The 19,517-nt window shown below is 43.3% G+C and overlaps 1 protein-coding gene across 3 annotated transcripts in view; it reads left to right on the top strand.

Moving 5' to 3' along the window:
- The window catches only part of STX2 (syntaxin 2), a 47,373-nt gene that overhangs the window by 10,942 nt on the left and 16,914 nt on the right, over nt 1–19,517 (top strand). For all 3 annotated transcript variants that reach the window (XM_019486665.1, XM_014598555.3, XM_019486664.1), the window contains exons 2-3: nt 569–646; nt 16,110–16,209. In XM_019486665.1, the coding sequence (XP_019342210.1) occupies nt 569–646; nt 16,110–16,209 (178 nt within the window). The remainder of the gene's footprint in view (nt 1–568; nt 647–16,109; nt 16,210–19,517) is intronic.

The following is a 19,517-nucleotide window of genomic DNA, read 5'->3' as shown; positions in this document are numbered from 1 at the left end:
GTTGAAAAGCTAGACTAACTATGTAGTAGGTACAGTAAAAGAAATACTTGCCTCTTACATAGGAAGTTTTTGACGTGACTTTTCCCATTATTTGTATTGCAAGAAAAGTTATTTCATTACATCTTGCCATTACTTAATTTTAGTAAGAAAAAATTCTTGTTTATACAGAAAATCAGTAGTGCAGAATTTTTACTGGATTGTTTTAGTATGTATTGGTTCTTATGGTGAGGGTTTAGAAACATGAAGAAAGTTGTGTCTTGTAAAGAGGAGTAAAAAAAAAAAATAAAAAAAAATAGTAGACCAGAGGAAGAGGCAGGGAGACGGGAAGGAAGAGGTAAACCACAATGGGGGAGGGCAGAATGGGGTGGTGAAAATAGGAAGGGAAGAAAGTAGAAAAAAAGGAAAGAGTAAAGAGGACCAAATCGTTGCTTTCTGTCAGGCATAACTTTACTGTGCCTGATGCTAAATGTGTCTAAAAGCAATTTGTTACTTTTCTATTTCAGAACATAGATCTGTGCTTCGTTTTGCAGACTTGTTTAACATTGAGTAACTTGTTTTGGTTTTACAGTGCAAAAAAAATGGAGAAGATGGAGAATCAACTATTGTTGTTGAAAAAGACCATTTTATGGATGAATTCTTCCAGCAGGTAAAACAAGTGCAAAAGACATGAGTTTTTCTAATGCTCATCACTTCAGTGTGTGATCCTATTTAACAAAGTTTTGACTTATTTACATCATGTTCTGTAAGTTTTCTCAGTTTCTTTTGATTTTAAAACGTAAGCTTTTTTTTTTTTTTTGGTCTGTCAGCTTTGTCAAGTCATACCTAGAGAAATATTTGTTAGAACACAAAAAACCATGGTGCATCTCAACCCCGTACATCTATCATGGCAGCGTTCTTGCTGCTTTTCCCACTCTCGAGTTTTAAAAGATAGATGTGTTAACTCTTTGCTGCGTGACGTTCTGCTTGTGAATATAACCCCACCCCCCCGCCCCAAAACCCCCCAATTTTGCAGTATTTAAGCTGTTAGGCATTCAAACTGTCCCTACTTTTGTTATTCTATGACAAGATAACTATTCTTTTTTTTCTTTATTAGATTACTTGATTTCATTGGTGAAACTGAGTCCAAGTACTCTGTTTATTAATTTTGCATGCTGAAAATCTAGTTGTATCTTGCATTTGTCTTACATGTGTGTCTGCCCACCAGAAAGCATGTTTAAGTCATCTTAATGTGCCCTGTGTATTTAAATATGTGACCGGCTTCCTCAATTAATGAAAAACATTTCCTTCTCGGAGATTCCTGTCTTTTAAAAATGTGCTTTATGCTGGGCAAGTATTCAATCAAACACACATACTTGCTGTTAATATTGGTAATGTAGAGTTCAAATTGCAAATTGGGTTATAAAACTTTATCACAATTAAGCCCAGACGCTGAAGGTACTTTGTATCTAGTATTGGATTCTAAGGTGCTGCCCAATTTATGGTCTAAAGTCGCTTGGAATTTCTATTAAAAAGCAATTTTAATGTTTTGTTTTGTCTTTTATTCAAACTAATCTCTCTTTTGTTTGTCTGCTTATTTCCCCCTTACACAACATCATATAAATCATCCTACTGTTGCTTCTTTCCGCTGCATGTTTAGCCTTTTTGTCCGTGCATTCAAGACCTAAGCCTGGCTGGTTTCTTTGTATATCTTTTTTACCGTGTGTATATATGTATATATATATATATATATGTGTGTGTGTGTGTGTGTATATATATATATATATATATATATATATATATATGTTTCTATTTTCTGCTGCTGATTCCATCTTTGATAATACCTTTTACTTTTTTTCCACAAATGTCATCTTCTTGGAGTCCTCTGTGGTTCAGCGGTAGAATCCTTGTCTGCCACACAGGAGGCCCGGGTTGAATTCCTGGATGCTTATACAAATACCGCCATGGAGGCACCAAACATCTGGATTCAGCGTGGCTTTTGGATTCTGTCTCAGTGGCCAAAAGGGGGCATGGAAGGTCTGGGCAGTAGGCCTGTGCGAAGTGGCCAGTATTTACTTTGGATTTGGATTTGGCCAATTCGAAGGACAGTGATTCGATTCAGTGATTCAAATCACTGTTCCAAATCGGTTTAGCTGAATCTGCTTTGGCCCCATCTCTGAATCACACAGGCCCCATCCCCTGTCTGCTCTCCTAGCCCCAGTGTCCCGGCTCTTTTTTTTTTTTTTAAAGCCCTGTGCTCACTGGCTCCTGCCAGGTGGGGGGGTTATCCCCACTGCCCTGCACTGCACGGGGGGCTCTACTACGAGCCCCCAGAACCCCTGACGGCTGCTGCTGCAGCTGGTGAGTGCGGGACGTTGTTTATTTTAAAGAGATGCTAGGGCCAGGCAGGGCAGCCATTGATGGGGCTAGGAGAGTGGGCCAGGGTCGGGAGGGTGACACTCAGGAGGGCTGGGGGAGCAGGCAGGGGATGGGGCCTGGTGGGGGTCCCCTCATGGTTTCTTCCCTCCTCCTCCCCCTCCACCCCCCCGGCCCCCTACTTACCAGCATAGAGCGCGGGTCCAGCTCCCTGTAGTGGCAAATGGGGAGTACCTGAATATCCGAATCTTTTTCCGAATTGATTCGAACCTTTTCATTGGTCTCCCAATTCGATTCGGATTCAGAGATTTGGCTGAATCTCCTCCGAATTGAATCAGCACCCAAAGCGTCGCACAGCCCTACTGGGGTAGCCTCTGCTCCTCCAAAGCTCCTGCCAAGGCCTATGCTTTGAAGGTCTGGGTGACGTCTCGCACATACACCATGATCTGGAAGGATCAACGACTGCCAAACAATATCTTCGTCCTGCGTTTGGTTGATCAGATGCCCTCTCAGAATCTCAGTTCACTTTAGTCAGCTGTTTTCTAAAAACCCACTTCTGATGAAAGGCTGATAAAAAATCTGTATGAAATACTATTACTAGTATTACTAATGCATATTATCGCTTAAAATTCAGAGGTAGAGCTATAGCTGTGTCTCTTCTTGTACACAGTAGAGGGAGGGGCCTGAGGCACATGCATCCTTCAGTCTTGTTTAGGCCATATTTGTCAGAGGTTCTCATCTCTTGGAGAACAGTCTGTTCGGAGCTATTTAGGGTCACACATTAAATCTCATTTGCATTATGGGATATTTTTCTTTGATTTCTTCTCTTCCTACCTTGTATAAACATATATTGCATCAAAGTAACTAACCACATAGCTAAAAAGACTTGTGTCCTCTTGATGCTATTGTGTCTACATAAATAATTTTTCTGTGGAGTTTACATAGCGTGCGCGTTCATCAGAATAAAGGTCAAAGCTCAAGCTGCTTTTAGCAGTCCCTTGGACTAGCCATGACTAAGACACTGTGGTTCTTGTAGCCAGTGGCACACAATGGAGTCATGTGGCTGGCATCATACCTAGACACCTTTTGTCTCTCGAGCCCAAATGAGCAGGTACGTATTTACAGCTGGACTGACTAGAGAAGACCTTTAGATCACCCAAGATCAGAATTTATGAACTGTGTCATGGTTGGTTCATCATGGCTGGTTTGCTTACTGCCTGTACCAGAACATGTTTTCTTGAAAACTACCCAGTCTTTTCAATTTTTTAGATATTTTTTTTTCCTAAAACAAACAAACTCATACCCTCAGGACAGTTTTTTTTTTTTGTGTAAATGACCGCTTCCTCCATATGTTAACTTTGTTGTAGGAACAATTGTACGCAGTAAAGTCACTTCCTCTGTGTCAGATTGTATCCTGTTTCCTTTTAGTCATGAGAACGACACAAAACTGATCTTCTGGAGATTTAATCCTATCTATATCACAATTTTCGTATAGCAAAATTAGGCAGCGCTGCATGAGCTTCAAGCTTGTAGCTAGTGTGCAGTTTCAATTTCTAGGAAGCTTTTAAAAAAATATTAAAAACTAGTGAAGCTGTGAACTATTATTGTAAAAACATTATGTTTAGCTTTTAAATACTGCCAAGACACTTTAAAAATAAAACCTAAAAGACCTCCTGATCAGTAGACTATTGTTCAGATCTAAGACCTGGTTCCATACTTTAGTAGTGTGATTTGTACAGTGAAACATGAAATATGATCTTTGTGATCGATTCAGTTATTTTGACTGAGATTTGGAGAGTATATTCAGCATTGTAGAAGGCATTTCAGTATACAATTTTATGCCATTGTAGTATTCTTTTTGAAGCTGGTTTGCCTGTTCCTTAAAATATCAGATTTTCATTTTATTAAAGATACTTGATCTTGTGTTTGATATTTTAATCTATAATGGAGAGAGAATATTTAGATATCATGTTTGTAAACGGTATTGCCCTTTTCTTACCTACCTACCAGTATGGTTCTTATGGAAGTTACATGAAGAATGTAACATCCTGGACAGTCTTGCATCCAGCTAGTTCTTTCCTCAAAACTTGCACAATCATTATTGCTCCAGTTTATCCATAGATGCTTCTCAAGCAAATCCCGGGACGTCGTTCTCCCCTTGTACTCGGCCTTGGTGAGGCTGCAGCTGGAGTACTGCATCCAGTTTTGGGCTCCACAATTCAAAAAGGATGTGGAGAAGCTTGAGAGAGTCCAGAGAAGAGCCACGCGCATGATCAGAGGTCAGGAAAACAGACGTTACGACAAGAGTCTGAGAGCTATGGGGCTTTTTAGCCTGGAAAAGCACAGGCTCAGGGGTGATCTGATGGCCACCTACAAGTTTATCAGGGGTGACCATCAGTATCTGGGGGAACGTTTGTTCACCAGAGCGCCCCAAGGGATGATGAGGTCGAATGGTTATAAACTACTGCAACACTGTTTCAGGCTGGACATAAGGAAGAATTTCTTTACTATCCGAGCCCCCAAGGTCTGGAACAGCCTGCCATCGGAGGTGGTTCAAGCACCTACATTGAACACCTTCAAGAAAAAATTGGATGCTTATCTTGCTGGGATCCTATGACTCCAGCTGACTTCCTGCCCTTCGGGCGGGGGGCTGGACTTGATCTTCCGAGGTCCCTTCCAGCCCTAATGTCTATGAATCTATGAATCTATTTATAATTGCAGTAGTGGTGCCTAGATGCCGTGCCAGTGGGCATAACATAGAAGCATGAGTACTCGGTGAAAGCTGTTGCAGAAAATTCACCAGCATAAATAATAGCCAGTAACACTGTTTAAACCACAGTTGGATCAAATGGTTGGTAGTATGACCTCCTACCAATAGATGGCACTGATGTTATATTAACTTTTATTAATAGTGAACTAGAAAATGTCACCATGTTTCCAGTAGGTTATGGGAAAAACATGGATTCCATGGTGAATGGAAAATTAGGATCCCTGTTTACATCTAACATTAGCTTCACTGTCACATTTACTGTGATATAGATGGGATTAAAGCTCCAGAAAATCAGTTTTACTGTTAATTTATTGAAGGGTTAAAGAAACCCTTAAAAATTTATACATCTAATATTAAAATAAATTGTACACCAACATGTTCCACTACTAATTCTTAAATCACATCTGCTGCTAAAACATACGTCCTTAAAGATTATTCACATGTTCACTGGATTCTTTTTTCAAGACATTAGCATTAGAAGTAGTAATGCATTGTAAGGGATTTGCTAAAAAGGAAGCTTCAGCTTAAAAAAAGTTGATCTTTAAAACAAATAAATCCACATACACAAATGTTTTTTAAGACTATCCAGAAACTTATATCTATAGTTGCCAAATGAAAGGATTCTTCCAGAAAACCTCTCTGAGGCGCTCCAGCTGTTTACTGAGATTCTGATGTCAGAGGGTGCTGCTTTTCCAGTCACTTGCATGGGCTCGTTCATGAGTTGCAGCTGAGTGGAGAAGCAGCAGCTTTTGAAACGATAAAAGCCGTAGCTGTTAACTGGGCAGCTCATCCTAAAGTGGTAACCCACCATGAAATAAGTGGGTTGTAAACCACCTGGATACAAATGATCCAGGATTTACTGGAGAAATGTGTTCAGTGACATGACGAAGGGAATTGGTAGTTTTCTTTTTGTTAAGAAGTGAACATGCATGCTCTGCAAGTCATAAAAAAGCACTCCCGCAACTTCCTCTTCACATTGAGTAGTCTGGTGTTTACTCCAGAAGATGCTGTCTAGGGAATTGCAAGACTGTCTGTGATATAGATGCTGTAAAACCAGAAAAGGATGCCTTCAGTAACTCTGTGGCAACACATGGATACCTAGACAAGGTGTCTTTTAACTAGAAACTTAATTCAATTGATCCCAAATTGTGTTTGGATTTTGTACAGCCAGTGTCATGTCTGAAGTGTATTGTTCTGTAGGATGTGAAGAGTAATAAAGGGAAGACTTGAAGTAACATGTTTACATTGGTATTGTGGATTAAATAAAAATAGAATACTGAAGAAATTACAGGGTATACGGTGATGGTTAAAACAACTGTACACCAATGGAAATAAATAGCAAAACTTACAGTAGAATTTGCCTTAAACTTCAGAGCTTCCAACTAAAATGAGTCTAGTGCAATCTTCTAATACTTTCTCTAGAAGCACTATGTAAAAGTAAAGCAATGAATAGTGTGTGGGCCAGGGGCGAGCTAGGCCCGTCTTTGCGCATGCGGACTGTGGCCAGCAGCCTGGGCACGCGGGGCTGGAGAAAACCGCAGGGCGGTTTGGTACGCGCAAGCTAGAATTAGTCACGGAGGCGTAGTGGTTGATTGAAAAGATTATTTACTTACACCCAAGATGGTTGCGGTGTAGGCTGGACAGCTTTCCAGGTGCAGCTCCGCTTGAGTCCTTATTGGAGGACTCTGACAAACTCAGTTCTTTGACCCCGGAGTGGTTTAGGCTCCGTGGGTTCTGCAATTCTTTCCTCACGAAGTTGCTGAAGCTCCGTGGGTTTGGTTCCCAGGTTCCCCGGAGCTGTTAAGACTCCGTGGGTTCGAAAATTGGGTTCGGTTCCCTGGCCCAGGAGCTGTTAAGACTCCGTGGGTTCAAAAATTGGGTTCAAAGGATAGGGATACGTCTAGGATTGCGCTCGGCGACGGGGAGAGGCCAGAGGCTGTTTAGACCTCCGTTGCCTGCTTAAGAGAGGCACATTGGGTCTGCAAGGGTCCACATCGCTTGGAGATCTTCACACAGCGCGAAGTCTCCTCCTCCTGGCGAGTTCTGTCTCTCTCCAGTTTTCCTCTCTCTCCCACTTGGGCGGAAACTACGCAAGCCTTTTGTACGGCTAGCAAGCCAATAGCTAGCCGCCACGTGTGCCTACATTTAGAACCGGCCAATAATGTGGCGCGCATCTAAATACAAATGGCGGGAACTCCTTTGCACCGTGCATCCCTGAGATGCAAAAGAAATGCACAATGCAAAGAAGCTGCAAATAGGCGGGAAATCCCCCGTTGCACCAGAGTTCTCTCCCGCAGCAGAGAACTCCACCGTGCAAGGAAACTGTAATTTTAACGGGAACATAATTTAGTGTTGCCGAAGCGCACACAAACAACAAATCAAAATTTTGGGTTGTGACAAATAGTTATAACTAAGATTACGACTGGAACTTGAACATCTGGCGGGTCCCTATTGTTTTGTATCTTCAGGTAGTTCATATAAACAAGAGGCCATTACATTGCATGTAGAGGGGAGGAGGTGGCAGTGTCCATCCACATGTAATTTCATGTGACTCCTTAAAAAGCATTGTTGTGTGCCAGTACAAAAGGTCCTTTCAGCAAAGTAAACACTAAAATTGCTCAAAAAAATAAAGCCTAATTAAGGAGGAATATTAACATTTGTTTTTCCTACCCAAGTAATGAACTGTTTCAAAGCCAGCTCAGATTGAATGGGTCTGAGCATTTATTGTTGTGATGATTTAATCCAGGGCTCAGCGACCCCTGGCACACATGCCGAGCATGGCACGCAAGGCCATTTTGCTCAGCACACCACTGCCAGCCAGGGCTGTAAGCAGCTGCTTCCAGCCACGGAGCCCAGGCTGCTCCCAGCAGGCGGCTGGGAGGCTGCAAGTCCTGCTGCAAGGAGACTGGGCTCTGTAGGCCGGCTACAGCCGGGAGGCTGCAAACAGCTGCTCTGGCATGTGGCACTCCGGCACCTTCTAAGGTAGATGTGTTTTTTTTTCAGCACTCTGGCCAAAAAGCGTTGCCTACCCCTGGTTTTATCAGTTGGGTAGCCGCAAGGCTTTATTTAGATGCTGGTTCAGGCAAAGATACTCTGGACATAACCCAGTCATTAAGAGAAGTTCTCTACGTAGCATTTTAATGATCTCTGGCATGCTCTCAGCTGCACTTTACCCGTGCAATTCCTGTTCCTGCGTTGCTGCCACTCTGCCTGCATCCTTTATGGTGTCAGACTTTAAAGAAATCCTGAGCAAAAATCCAGCTTTAATTTAAATTACTTTAATTGTGAGGCTTTAAAAATGATGGATAATGTTTGTAGAAAGGTAGAATCTAAATTCTGTTTTATTGTCATTTTCAGCAAAAATTGTGTGCCTGTTAACCTTAGACCTGCTCTCCTGCATCTTTTACCAGTAATTTTCCAATTACGTACCAGTGACTGTGGTTAAAATAAAGTGTTATTGAGTTGTATTTATGATGGTGATTTTTCTATAACAGCTTTCATTGAGTACTTATGCTTCTATGTTATGCCCACTGTCATGGCATCTAGGCACCACTACTGCAATTAATAAACTAGGGCAACTATGATTGTGCATGTTTTGAGGAAAGACCTAGCTGGATGCAAAGCTATCAAGGATTTTGTTCTTTATGAAAGTTCCATAAGAACCACACTGTGACAAATATATAATGCTGAAGAGGGTTACTTTTTTAACAGGAAGGTGTTTCCTCCTTTTTATGTGCTAATCAACTTTTGCCCCATCATTTCTTAAATTACAGCAGAATACAAGAGGGGATGCTTGACAAATCATTTTGCAACTTGGTGCTTGAATCTTAATGTTTTTTAAATGTGAAGTTTGCCTTTTTCAGAACAGCATGTGCCACACAGTTTAAGCTTGTCCTTACCTTTAAGGAAGTGCCAGCTGCTGACCTCCATAGGAATGTTGTCATGAAATGGGACCTCAGCTGGAGAGTGAGTAAACTCTCGATGGAATTTGATTAGTTTATCAGTAATTTTGCAGGGTTTCCACTTCCTTAATATATACTGAAAAGCAACAGCTTTGAAATAGTCAGTTCAAAGAAAATACTTTCACCCCAAATGTCCTAATTGTCTGATAGGAACAAAGTAATTCCCATTTGTTTTGCCTTCATTTCAGCATGTTTTAGGGACAGAAGTATATTTTAATAGAAATTACTCTAATTAATATTTTAATAGAAATGACTCTATGACCCAGTATCCTGTGTCAGCAGTGCTTACCACTAGATGCTACACAGAAATAACCACCTGCATAATGTAGTTCACTGCATGATACCAGTATGGGGGTATTGGAATGATTCGTTCTGAAAAATAGCTGCTGATCTCTGCTGATCTTCATATATTGTATAAGGGCATATCTACATTGTTGGATTTACTACAGGTTCTTTATATGTTTTAGCCTAAACTTTCCTGTCATGCAGCCACATAAAGACCAATTACATTTGGGCTTTCATGCTATGAGCCCTTGCTTGCACTGGGGCAGGCATGGGTCAAAAGCCAGTGTTTTGTTTTTAGGCAGGCTTTAACCCTCCCTCCCCTCCCCACCTTGCTTTGCAATAAGGATGCAGTAAGGATAAGCTTGTGTGGCTGCGTTGGAGTTTAGATAGCTTTTTACCTTCTTACAATTCCCAAGGCCTGTGCTATTCTGGTCCTTCTAATTAATCATTTTGTACTCAGCTCCTGTGCATCGGAAGTCGCCTACTCAAGCAAACTGTGGTAGAGTGTAAGTATTTCAAAACTGAAAGATCCAAGTACCTTAAGGCAAAGACTGTTAAGTCCAGCAATTCATCTACCTGTCAGTACAATACAGAATTTGTCTGAGTCATTCACACCCCAAGTATGGAGCATCTGGTCATGCATGACAGATCTGAGCAGGAATGGTATAATTCCTAGACCAAAGGAAGACAGGACGGGACCAGAGGAATCTCTTGACAGAAGAGCGCACACAGTTGCAGGAACAATTCTGGTGCTGGAAATGGCCGTGGAACAGGCTATATGCTTGAATGGTCTAATGAGCATCTTGGGGCCATATTTTAAGGATATGTTTGGGGATGGGCCCAGGTAGCATCCTGGACAGGAAGTGGCACTGGAACTGCAGCTGGGTAAGTGGGGCTTCCATCTTTGTTATAGGGAAATTATAGTATAAGTGGGATGAGTTTTAGAGTTATGAATAATAAAATGATTTCAAAGGATAATGTGCATTTGGAGTTGGAGGGTGGTAACCATGCTGCTTTGGTAGCCATCCCTCCATGTGTAATCCAAGATGGTTTTCAACATGGGGGGGAAAAATGCAAATAATGGTGTTATTAATAAGATAACACTTTATTTCTAAAAAATCATAATCATAGGTTTAGCAAAGACTAGTGAGCATATGTAAATAATATGGATACTGCACTGTTTGCAGTTGCCACATGAATAGACAGATTGGCTGCGTCCACATGAATGAAGACGTTTGTTTCCCTGGGGACAAGTAGTGGTGGCACACCTTGTGCTGCACACCTTGTAACCCCAGCAGCCTTACCTGGGGTTCTGGGGGCCTCAGGAGCTACAGCCATGGCACTCCTGCAGCTGGGATCTCAGCCCGCAGCAAGAGTGTGGCTCTGGCCAGCCAGGCTGTGGTTTTGGGTGGCACCCACTGCTGCCATGTGTGCCGCCCCACTTTTTTGCCATGGGTTTTTTGACCCCGGGCTCTTCCAGGGCCAAACCCCTTCCCCATCCTCCTCCTCCTCCCCCCGGTCCTGCAAGATAGCAGATAGGTCTGCAGCGCCACATACCTCATGTCCGTGCCCATCTGGGTGCAGCCATTAATGCCACTATTCACATTAAAAAATGGTCCTAGCTCAGCCTTGGTAAATCCCAGTGGTTATATTAAAGTCTTTGGAGAACATCTCCATTTAGTCCTGTCTGTTTCTGGCATAGTCTTTAGGAGGGCAGCGCATTCAAATCCAGGCCTAGCAAGTCTTTGCATCCTAGTTTATATCTTAATGTTTGCTCAAATTTTCCTCTATTCCTGCTAGTTAATGTTTCTGAATTGTTTTATGTAGAAGGAACTCTGCTGGCCACTGAGATTCCTGGGCAGGGCAGATGTCCAATGGCTGCCTCTGACTTGCCAACTCTCTCCTCTTCTTGACGTGCCATTCAGTTAGCAAGTGACAAAAAGATTTCATTGGCACATAGAGATGGAATCCATCACTAGCCCAAAAGAGTTTCTTCCTCTTCCATTCTGGGACTTTGAGCAGGTTAATATATTAGGGCTTCCCCCTGCTGAAATATGTTTGAAAACAATACTAGTAAAGGACCTTTGCTTTGATTTCCTGTCTCCTCATCTAGGTCCCAAAAAGTTTTAATTTTCTAAAAACTGATTACATCTGAAACTGTTGCCATACTGCCTCTGGTTTGGCTAGGTAGCTAGCAGGGGCTTCTGAACAGGTTGGTGCATAAAGATAGAACGAAAGCATACAGACTATGTGTAAAACTGGCCTTGTAGTGACACAGAACATGGAGAAAATATGTTTTTTCTTGGCAGGCCCTTCCATCTCTGCTGCCCAAAGACATCCACTCAAGACTGTTGAACAAGCCTGAAGACAATTGAAAAAGGCCCCTTGTATGACACTCACAAGTCAGCCTAAACTACTTAGTAAGGAAGAAGAGTGGGACATGAGAGCGACAAAATCAAGGAGGAAGAGAATGGTCATGCATTTTTTTGAGCAACAGAATGAGGAGTAGGACCAAGCACAGCCCACCAAACTGCAGCCCCAGCTGCAGCAGCATAAGTGCTGGACTCTTACAGCCACTGAAGTATTCAGGGCTGGGTGGGCTGTAAATTATTCCAGAAATTGCCACTTCGATTCACTCCAGTGTTTCTGATGTAAGGAGCTCACGCCTGATACCCAGTTCTATTATTAGTGAAGATGTTTTGCTTGCACTTTAACTGGCATAGTTTTGCACTTAGAGTTTTCTTTGTATGTTGAAGGAAACTAGTATGCTTATAATTTTTTTTAAGTCTCTATTTTAATGCTATTTTTGCTTTGTTAATAAATGTATTTGGTTATAAAACAGTGGTTACTGTGAGTGCTTTCTGAAAGAAAGGAATCCGAATTATAACCAAAGCTTCCATTGAAGTAAAGATTCACTTGCAATATCAAATAGAAATAATCATAGTCATTTGTGTAATGTATGTAATGATCAGGGATCCGGGTTTTCCGTTTCCCATGGAAAAAATGGAGTAAACTGCAGATTTTACCTGGTACTAGAGGCAAATGCAGATTACTCATTTTACTGGAGAAACCCGCGGATTTTGCAGTTTTGCAACAAGCCCTCTGCAGACTGGCATCCTGCAAGGGGCTGGGAGGAAGTGGGAGGAGTGTGGTCAGGCAGTGGGCGCCATGTGCATCTGGCCACCAGGCAGCCTGGAGAGTAGCTCCCGCAGGTAAGTTGAGGGGAGCAGGGGGATAGAGGCTCCCATAGTGAGGGAGGGAGTTGGACTGGAGCTCCTGCCCAGCTGGGCAGTGCTTAGGGTTTGAGGCCCAGGGCTGCAATGTGTGGCTGCAGGGCCCTGGCGGGGAGTGGGATGGGGCCGTGGGTGGCTCATCCGGGAGGGGGGCTGGGGCTGGCTCCCTGCTGTTACTTGCACTCCCAGGGGGGCAGGGAGACTCTGTACCCCCAGATCTGTGCATGGGATGGGGGCAGGGCAGGTTGGGAGGGGCTGCTCCCTTCTGTTGTGTGCACTCCCAGTGGGGGAGGGGGGACCTGTGCCCCCAGATCTGTGCACAGTGTGGGCTGCCTAGGCTTTGGGGGTGGAAGTGCTCTCCACTTCTGTGTGCGTTCCCAGGGGGCAGAGGGACCTGTGCAGCTTCGATCAATGCACGGGGCGGGGTGGGTTACCTGCTTCAAGCTCATGTTTCCTGCCCTGCAGCCCTCCCCCGGGGCCTCTGCAGCCCAGCATGTGTGACCAAGCACTGCCAGGTATAGTGGAGCTGTGCAGGAAGCTTTCTGCTTCTGTGAACTCTGCGCTGCCTGTGTACTCTGTGTGCAACCCTGTATTGCTTGGGATGCCTTGCCATGGCAGTGCGGAGCTTGCAGCAGCAGGCAGCTTCCTGCATGGCTGCACTGTTTTCTGGAGCACTAGGTCACACACGCTGGGCTGTGGAGGCACCAGGGGAGGGCAGTAGGGCAGGAACCTGCAGTGTGCAACCTCCACCCCATGCACAGATGTGGGGAGCACGGGTCCCCTAGCCCCCTGGAAATGTGTGCCATGGCAAGGGAGTACTCCCACCCCTGCCCAAGCCCACAGCTAGCAGGCAGCAAGGGGGGAGCCAGGCTCTGCTGCAGCAGCCGCCATCTCCTGCCATGGGCAGGGGGCTGCAGACCCAGGTCCCTGACCCTGTAGCCCTGGCAGTTGGGGGCTCCCCCTCTAGCAGGGCTGGGGGTGCTGGAGCAGGAGCTGTGGGTGGGGGGCAAGGGGCACCAGCAGGGCAGGGGGATTGTGGGGGGAGTGAGGGGCACTGGCAGGACTGGGGGGCTGTGGGGGGAAGTAAGGGGCACCAGGGGGGCTGTGGGGGGCCTTTCATTTTAATCACAGGTTTTGGGGGTTTTAATCAGAAAATTTGCAATTTTTTTATCAGAGAATTTGTGATTTTTATTTATTTTTTTTAATTTTTATCAGGGAAAACCAGGTTTCTTGGTAGTGATGCACAGTATAACATCTCATGTATATCAGTTACCCTGTAATAAAGAATGTGGGCACACAGAGAATCCCATACTTCACCTATTTAGACCCAATTCTAGTGATAATTGGTGCACTGCTTGGTTCCCTGTACTGGGCCTACAAGCCTGAATGTTTTGAGCCTGCTCTTAGGAAAAATGATCATGCTTATCCTTGCAGATATTGTACAGTATCCACAGTAGTATGGATCAAACCGGTTTTGCAGATGATTGTATTTTTCTTCAGTCTGCCAAATGTGCACTCTCCTAGCATTATGACTTTGTGCAACTAAACCTTTTGCAGGGATTTTCTGAAGAGTTTTATGAGGCTTACAGAACAGTCCCTTTTGTGAGTGATACCACAAGGAGGTGCGTGAAATGTAGGCATTGGCTTTTTCCCAACTATACTTAGGCCGTTTTTGCAAAGCCCACTTTTTATTTTGGTCACGTTAACTAGTGGTCATGGATTTGAATAAACCAAATTGATGGCTTCACAGACCCCTAAAGTAATAGTACAGAAGTTTGACTTGCAAACCCCTAATTGGTTAGGCATGGCTTATTGTGGTTTAAGGTAGCAATTTTCAAGATATAAGGTGGAAGTTGCAAACTGCTTTTGACCTTGATTGTGTTCTGGCTAAGGGTTTGGGGCAAGATCTCCTTGCAGTCCCATGAAGGTCTACTCTAATGTGGAAGTTCTGGAGCCCCAGCTTGGTCCACCCAGGCTTTCATGATTATCATATGTAGTTCCATCACTTTGAACTAGTTGCCTTGCACAAGGAACACTAGTTTGAAGTTACTGCATCTCCACTTTGCCATGAACAAGCTTCCTTCAAAATTGTTAATATATCCTGGTGCTAACCTAACTCACTCACTGTCCCTAGTAGCCTTTGATCCTCACTACCTCGCAGTACATTTTTATATTTCATCTGTCTCATTTTTACCATGATGCTTTATATTTTATACTTTTAAACCCTTAAGGTATGTACTCCTTATAGAATAAAATACCCTGGACCATTGTTTAAAACTGCATTGAAATTGTACATGTAAAGTGATAAAATCTGCTATATTGGGCTGGTCCCTGAGTGAATGCCAGTATGAATGACAAACCAAGACTGGTCAGAGGAACTTACCATTAGAAAACTCTACAAGCCATTTTAGGCTAATCTTGCCAAGGAACTGATTCCTGGAACTGAGCACCCACCCTATTGACTATTCTTGTAACCCGTGACAATACAGCTATTGAGTCAGTCAAGTCAAGGGTGGAGTCCCGAAACTTTAGGTACCAGCAGGCAGAGACTCCTGTGACTAACAGCTGTCATGCACTACTCAAGACCCACATGAGACAGTGACTTCCAGATTGGGCAGCCAGGATGATGTTGGGGGATCACACAAGTCTGCCAGAAAGGGATAAAAGGCAGTGAAGTGTGACCCCCCTTTTGGAGAAGACATTGCCTTGAAGGAAGCTGACCATCAACAGCAGAATCCAGAACTTTGGATAGGTAGATATACTAACACCAGTGCTCTCACAATCACTACAGCAGCTACTATACACTATATTACATGGGTTTGAATGAGTGAGTGTATGTGTGTGTGTGTGTGTGTTAAGGTGACCAGTACCACTCGTAACTCAAAGTTTGCATTTATGATTTTATTGGTAACTTCACATCCCGTAAACTAGAATTTATTGTGATCTCGAGAGTTGGTTCTTTGTAGCCAACACAGACAGTTAAACTGCACTATAATAATAGTATACTTGAACATCTGGCGGGTCATTAATAATTTGTCTGCCCCCCACAGCCCTAATTTCATGTAATCCGGAAAATTTAAATAAATAACAATCCAAATATATGGTTAAAAATAAACATTGATATTATGTGTCAAAATTTTAAAAAATTTAATTCTGCCAAGCCTACATATGACAGAAAAGGGTTTTCCTTTGCTGGCATTGGGACACTAATGTGCTTTCAGTCTGGGGAAAAAAACATCTTCACTTGTGTAGAAATGCTTTCTGCATGTTGTAACATGATGCCCTACAATTTTGGTGTGTAATTTAACCATCTACAGCATTCTGATTTTGTTCGTTTGTTTGTTTCATCTTATGGTTTAAGGTATTTCGGTTCCTTACTTTTGAAGATCCAGTCTTTTTCTGGTTATTCTTTCACACCTAAGATTCTTACACTTACAGTTACATTTTTTAATCTCAGAAAGATAATTTTTCTAGCACTTTCATTGTCATATTTTTCTTTCCATATAGGTTGAGGATCTCAGGAATAGTATAGCTAAAATTGCACAAAATGTGGAAGAAGTTAAGAAAAAACACAGCATTATCCTGTCTGCGCCAAATCCTGAAGGCAGTAAGTCCTTTAAAAAAAATATTATATATGTATGATAGTTACATGGGTGGGTACTGTTAATGGATAGGTAACGGTTCATCAGAATAGAGTTTTAGAGCTGTGTTTCTCAAACCCTGGGTCATGACCCAAAAGTGGGTCACAAGAATATATTGAAAGGGCAGCAAACAAACTTTAAAAACTGATTTTTCTTTATAGGAGAAAAACATGGGAAACCGTGGCTTTTTCTTGCAGAGTTCCAGCCTGCCAGGGGCTGCTTGAGGCACCCCCCTGCCCACCCTACACACTAGGGGCTTGGGGGCAGCGAGTGAGCAGCACTGGGCCAGGACTGGCCATCAATGTTTATATATGGGTCCTGGTCCAGAAAAGGTTGAGAACCACCGTCTTAGAGGGTGTTAGAAAATTGTAAAATGTATAGAATGCAGTGCCTTTCTATATATATCTCCAATATTAAACAAATTGAAATAAATTCTTCTAACTTGTCCATTTCAGGTTTAAAATCACATTTTAAACAAATATCAATATTTTCAAAATGCATTATATAATTCCCAGAAACCAGACAGAAACTTGCCCTATTCAGTTTGTTAATGTAGTGTTGGTTCTTGTTGATGTTGGTTTTTGTTATTATTGAATTTTCATTAACTTGGAAATAGCATCCCTTTTGCTGTTTGAAACTGCATTAGGTCTTCAAAAAAAAGTTCCAGTTGTTGGAGGAGTGAGAATAATGCTCCTTCCTTTTGTTTTTGCCAAAAAAAAATGTGGGGGCTGGAGAAAGAAAGAAAAAATACCAGCCATCGAACTGCTTCACTGGTCTGCTGAAATGGAGAAATCCCAGGTTGAGAGGTCTTATGTAGGAAGTCCTGTGGAGACAAATCTGTACTTTCAGAAAGAAGAAAATGGTCACTAGGGAAAGCTGCCTACTGCATTGTCCACTTTTGCTGAAGGAACCACACTTACATTTTTTCGTGAAGACAATCCATACAGGAAGATGTATTTGTAGTGTTGAGATCTAAGCAAGGGTGTCAAACATGACAGGTGGGTCATCCAGCCTGCAGCATTTCTCACTGGTGAGACCACTCACCTGTGTGCGCTGGACTTGGCCTGCAGGGCCATCATTGCAAATGGTGCAGCTCCTGTGACAGCAGTGTTCATCTCCACAGATACTGGAGCTGCTGGTTCAGCATGGGTCCTCCTTGCCCCCAAAGTTCAGGTGGTTTTTGTCATCCCTGGCAACTAAGATGGGTGGGAAGGGGAAAGGGGATCTGAACTGCAGCACTGTTTAATAGGGCTGTGTGAAACTTCAGCAGGTGTCTCGTTTTGGAGGTGTTTCGGCCCGTTTCGGTGCCCGGAACACCAAATCCAAAACAAAACGGAAGGCTCTGAAACATCTCTGAAACGAAACAAAACTATCCGAAACGTTTCAGAAAATTTTGGAGTTTCGGAGGCGGGCTTGCGGGGAAACAGAAATTAAGAGGAGGGAGGGGAAGAGGGGGGGGAAAGGACTGCTCTGATATTGACACCTGTAGCTGGCCAGTGTCTGTGATCTGTCCCTGAGGTCCCTTCCAATCCTACTGCTCTGGGGGAGGAACGGCAACCTGCTATCATCCCGCATGCAGATCCAGAGGCCTGCACCCCCTGGGAGGAGTCTGGCACAGCCCCTCATCCCTTCCGGGGGGTGTGGGCCCCCGGGTCTGTGTGCAGGATGACAGCAGGCTGCTGCTGCTGGCTGGGGCCAGCACCAGCACCTGAGTCTGCTTGGTTCAGCCTGTGCTGAGTGCCAGAAAGAACCCAGTGCTGGTGCTGGCCCCAGCCGGCTGTCATCCCGTGTGCAAATCCGGTGGTCCGCGCCCCCTGGAATCTGGCACAGCCCTCCCAGGGGGTGCGGGACCTTGGATCTGTGTGCGGGATGACAGCATGCTGCTGCTGCCAGCAAGTAATACAAGCTTTACTTTGAACAGGTTGAAGTGCAGTTTCACAGAAACCACTGCACCTATCTCCATGAAACTTGGCAGGCTTCATGCCTGCAATTTTCATCCAAATCAGGCAAGAAATGACACAGTTGTAGGCATTTTAGTGATTCCCCATTATAGACTGAATCACCGAAACAGCATTGAAACTCCGAAACAGATTCTGCTGAATTGAAACGGAACAGCGATCTGAAATGAATCGCTGTCCCTCTGAACTGGCCAAATCTGAAACCGAATCGAAACATAGCTGTTTCACACAGCCCTAGTGTTTAACTCCCTGAGTTCTGGAGCTGTGTTGAAACAGTGGCTCTGGCAGTCATGGGGATTAATACTGCTGCCTGCAGGTTTTCTGGCTCATTGGAAGTCCTGATCTAAAGGAGTGGCACAAAAAAATGGTGAGTGTAATTTTTCATTACATACAGAATAGGTAAACTTCCAAAATTATGCAACTTGGAATGGGAATGAGACCAATAGCTGATAGGCTTTTTCTGGATATTCATATTTTGCATTTAAGTTAGGTTTCTCCTTGTGTTGATGTTTTAAAGTATGAACTTAATGCAGGAAAAGCGGGGGTAAGGATTTGATTTATATGCAACAGTGCCCTTTTTAATTTCAATCTGTAAAAGGAGGAGTGACATTGTTCATGTGATGATTTGTTTTGAAACTTCAGAACAGTTGTTTGATAATTGTTTAAATCTGCATCACTATCACCAAAGTTGCCACTATTGGGATACTGTTTGTTTGAATTCCTGCTTGGGCTTCCTTGCTGAGTAATTTGTACACACATACTTTAGAGGTACTCTTTGTCTCAAGCAGTTAAACTCTAATTTAGGAAGAGTCAGCAAAATGGGTTTAATAATCATATGGGGGTATTTGAAGATGGGTGGATAAGGGTAATGGTAAGAACACATAATTACACAAATTAGCAATGTGCACAGTCAACAAGGTTAAAAAAAAATTGAGACATGCTTCTCAGAGCCAAGCTATACTGGATATATAAAGCACAAGTGGTGCAGTTAGGTATGAAGCCAACTTTAAAGCTGTATTAAGCTCCTGGTTCAACTTAAAGAAGTTCCATGGTTGCTGTAAATGGCACCCTTTGTGGCCATTTTTTCACCTAGGGATCATTGACCAGCAACTGTGAAGGGGTAGAGTAGAGCAGAGTATATCCCTGTGGATTTACTCCATCCTGAAGAAATCCTTATCTGCTTGGTAGGCCACCTTTAGAGCTCCTTTGCACTGCTCTTCTCCCTCAGATGTCTTACAGGCTCTGAAAATTGGCCTAAGATATATTTAGATGTATAGATAATTAGTCTGTTTAGTTTTGAAGCTTCTTTTAGTAAA

The sequence above is a fragment of the Alligator mississippiensis genome, chromosome 10, assembly GCF_030867095.1.
Source record: "Alligator mississippiensis isolate rAllMis1 chromosome 10, rAllMis1, whole genome shotgun sequence".
Classification (NCBI taxonomy): Eukaryota; Metazoa; Chordata; order Crocodylia; family Alligatoridae; genus Alligator; species Alligator mississippiensis.
This window is presented reverse-complemented; position numbering and strand designations above follow the sequence as displayed.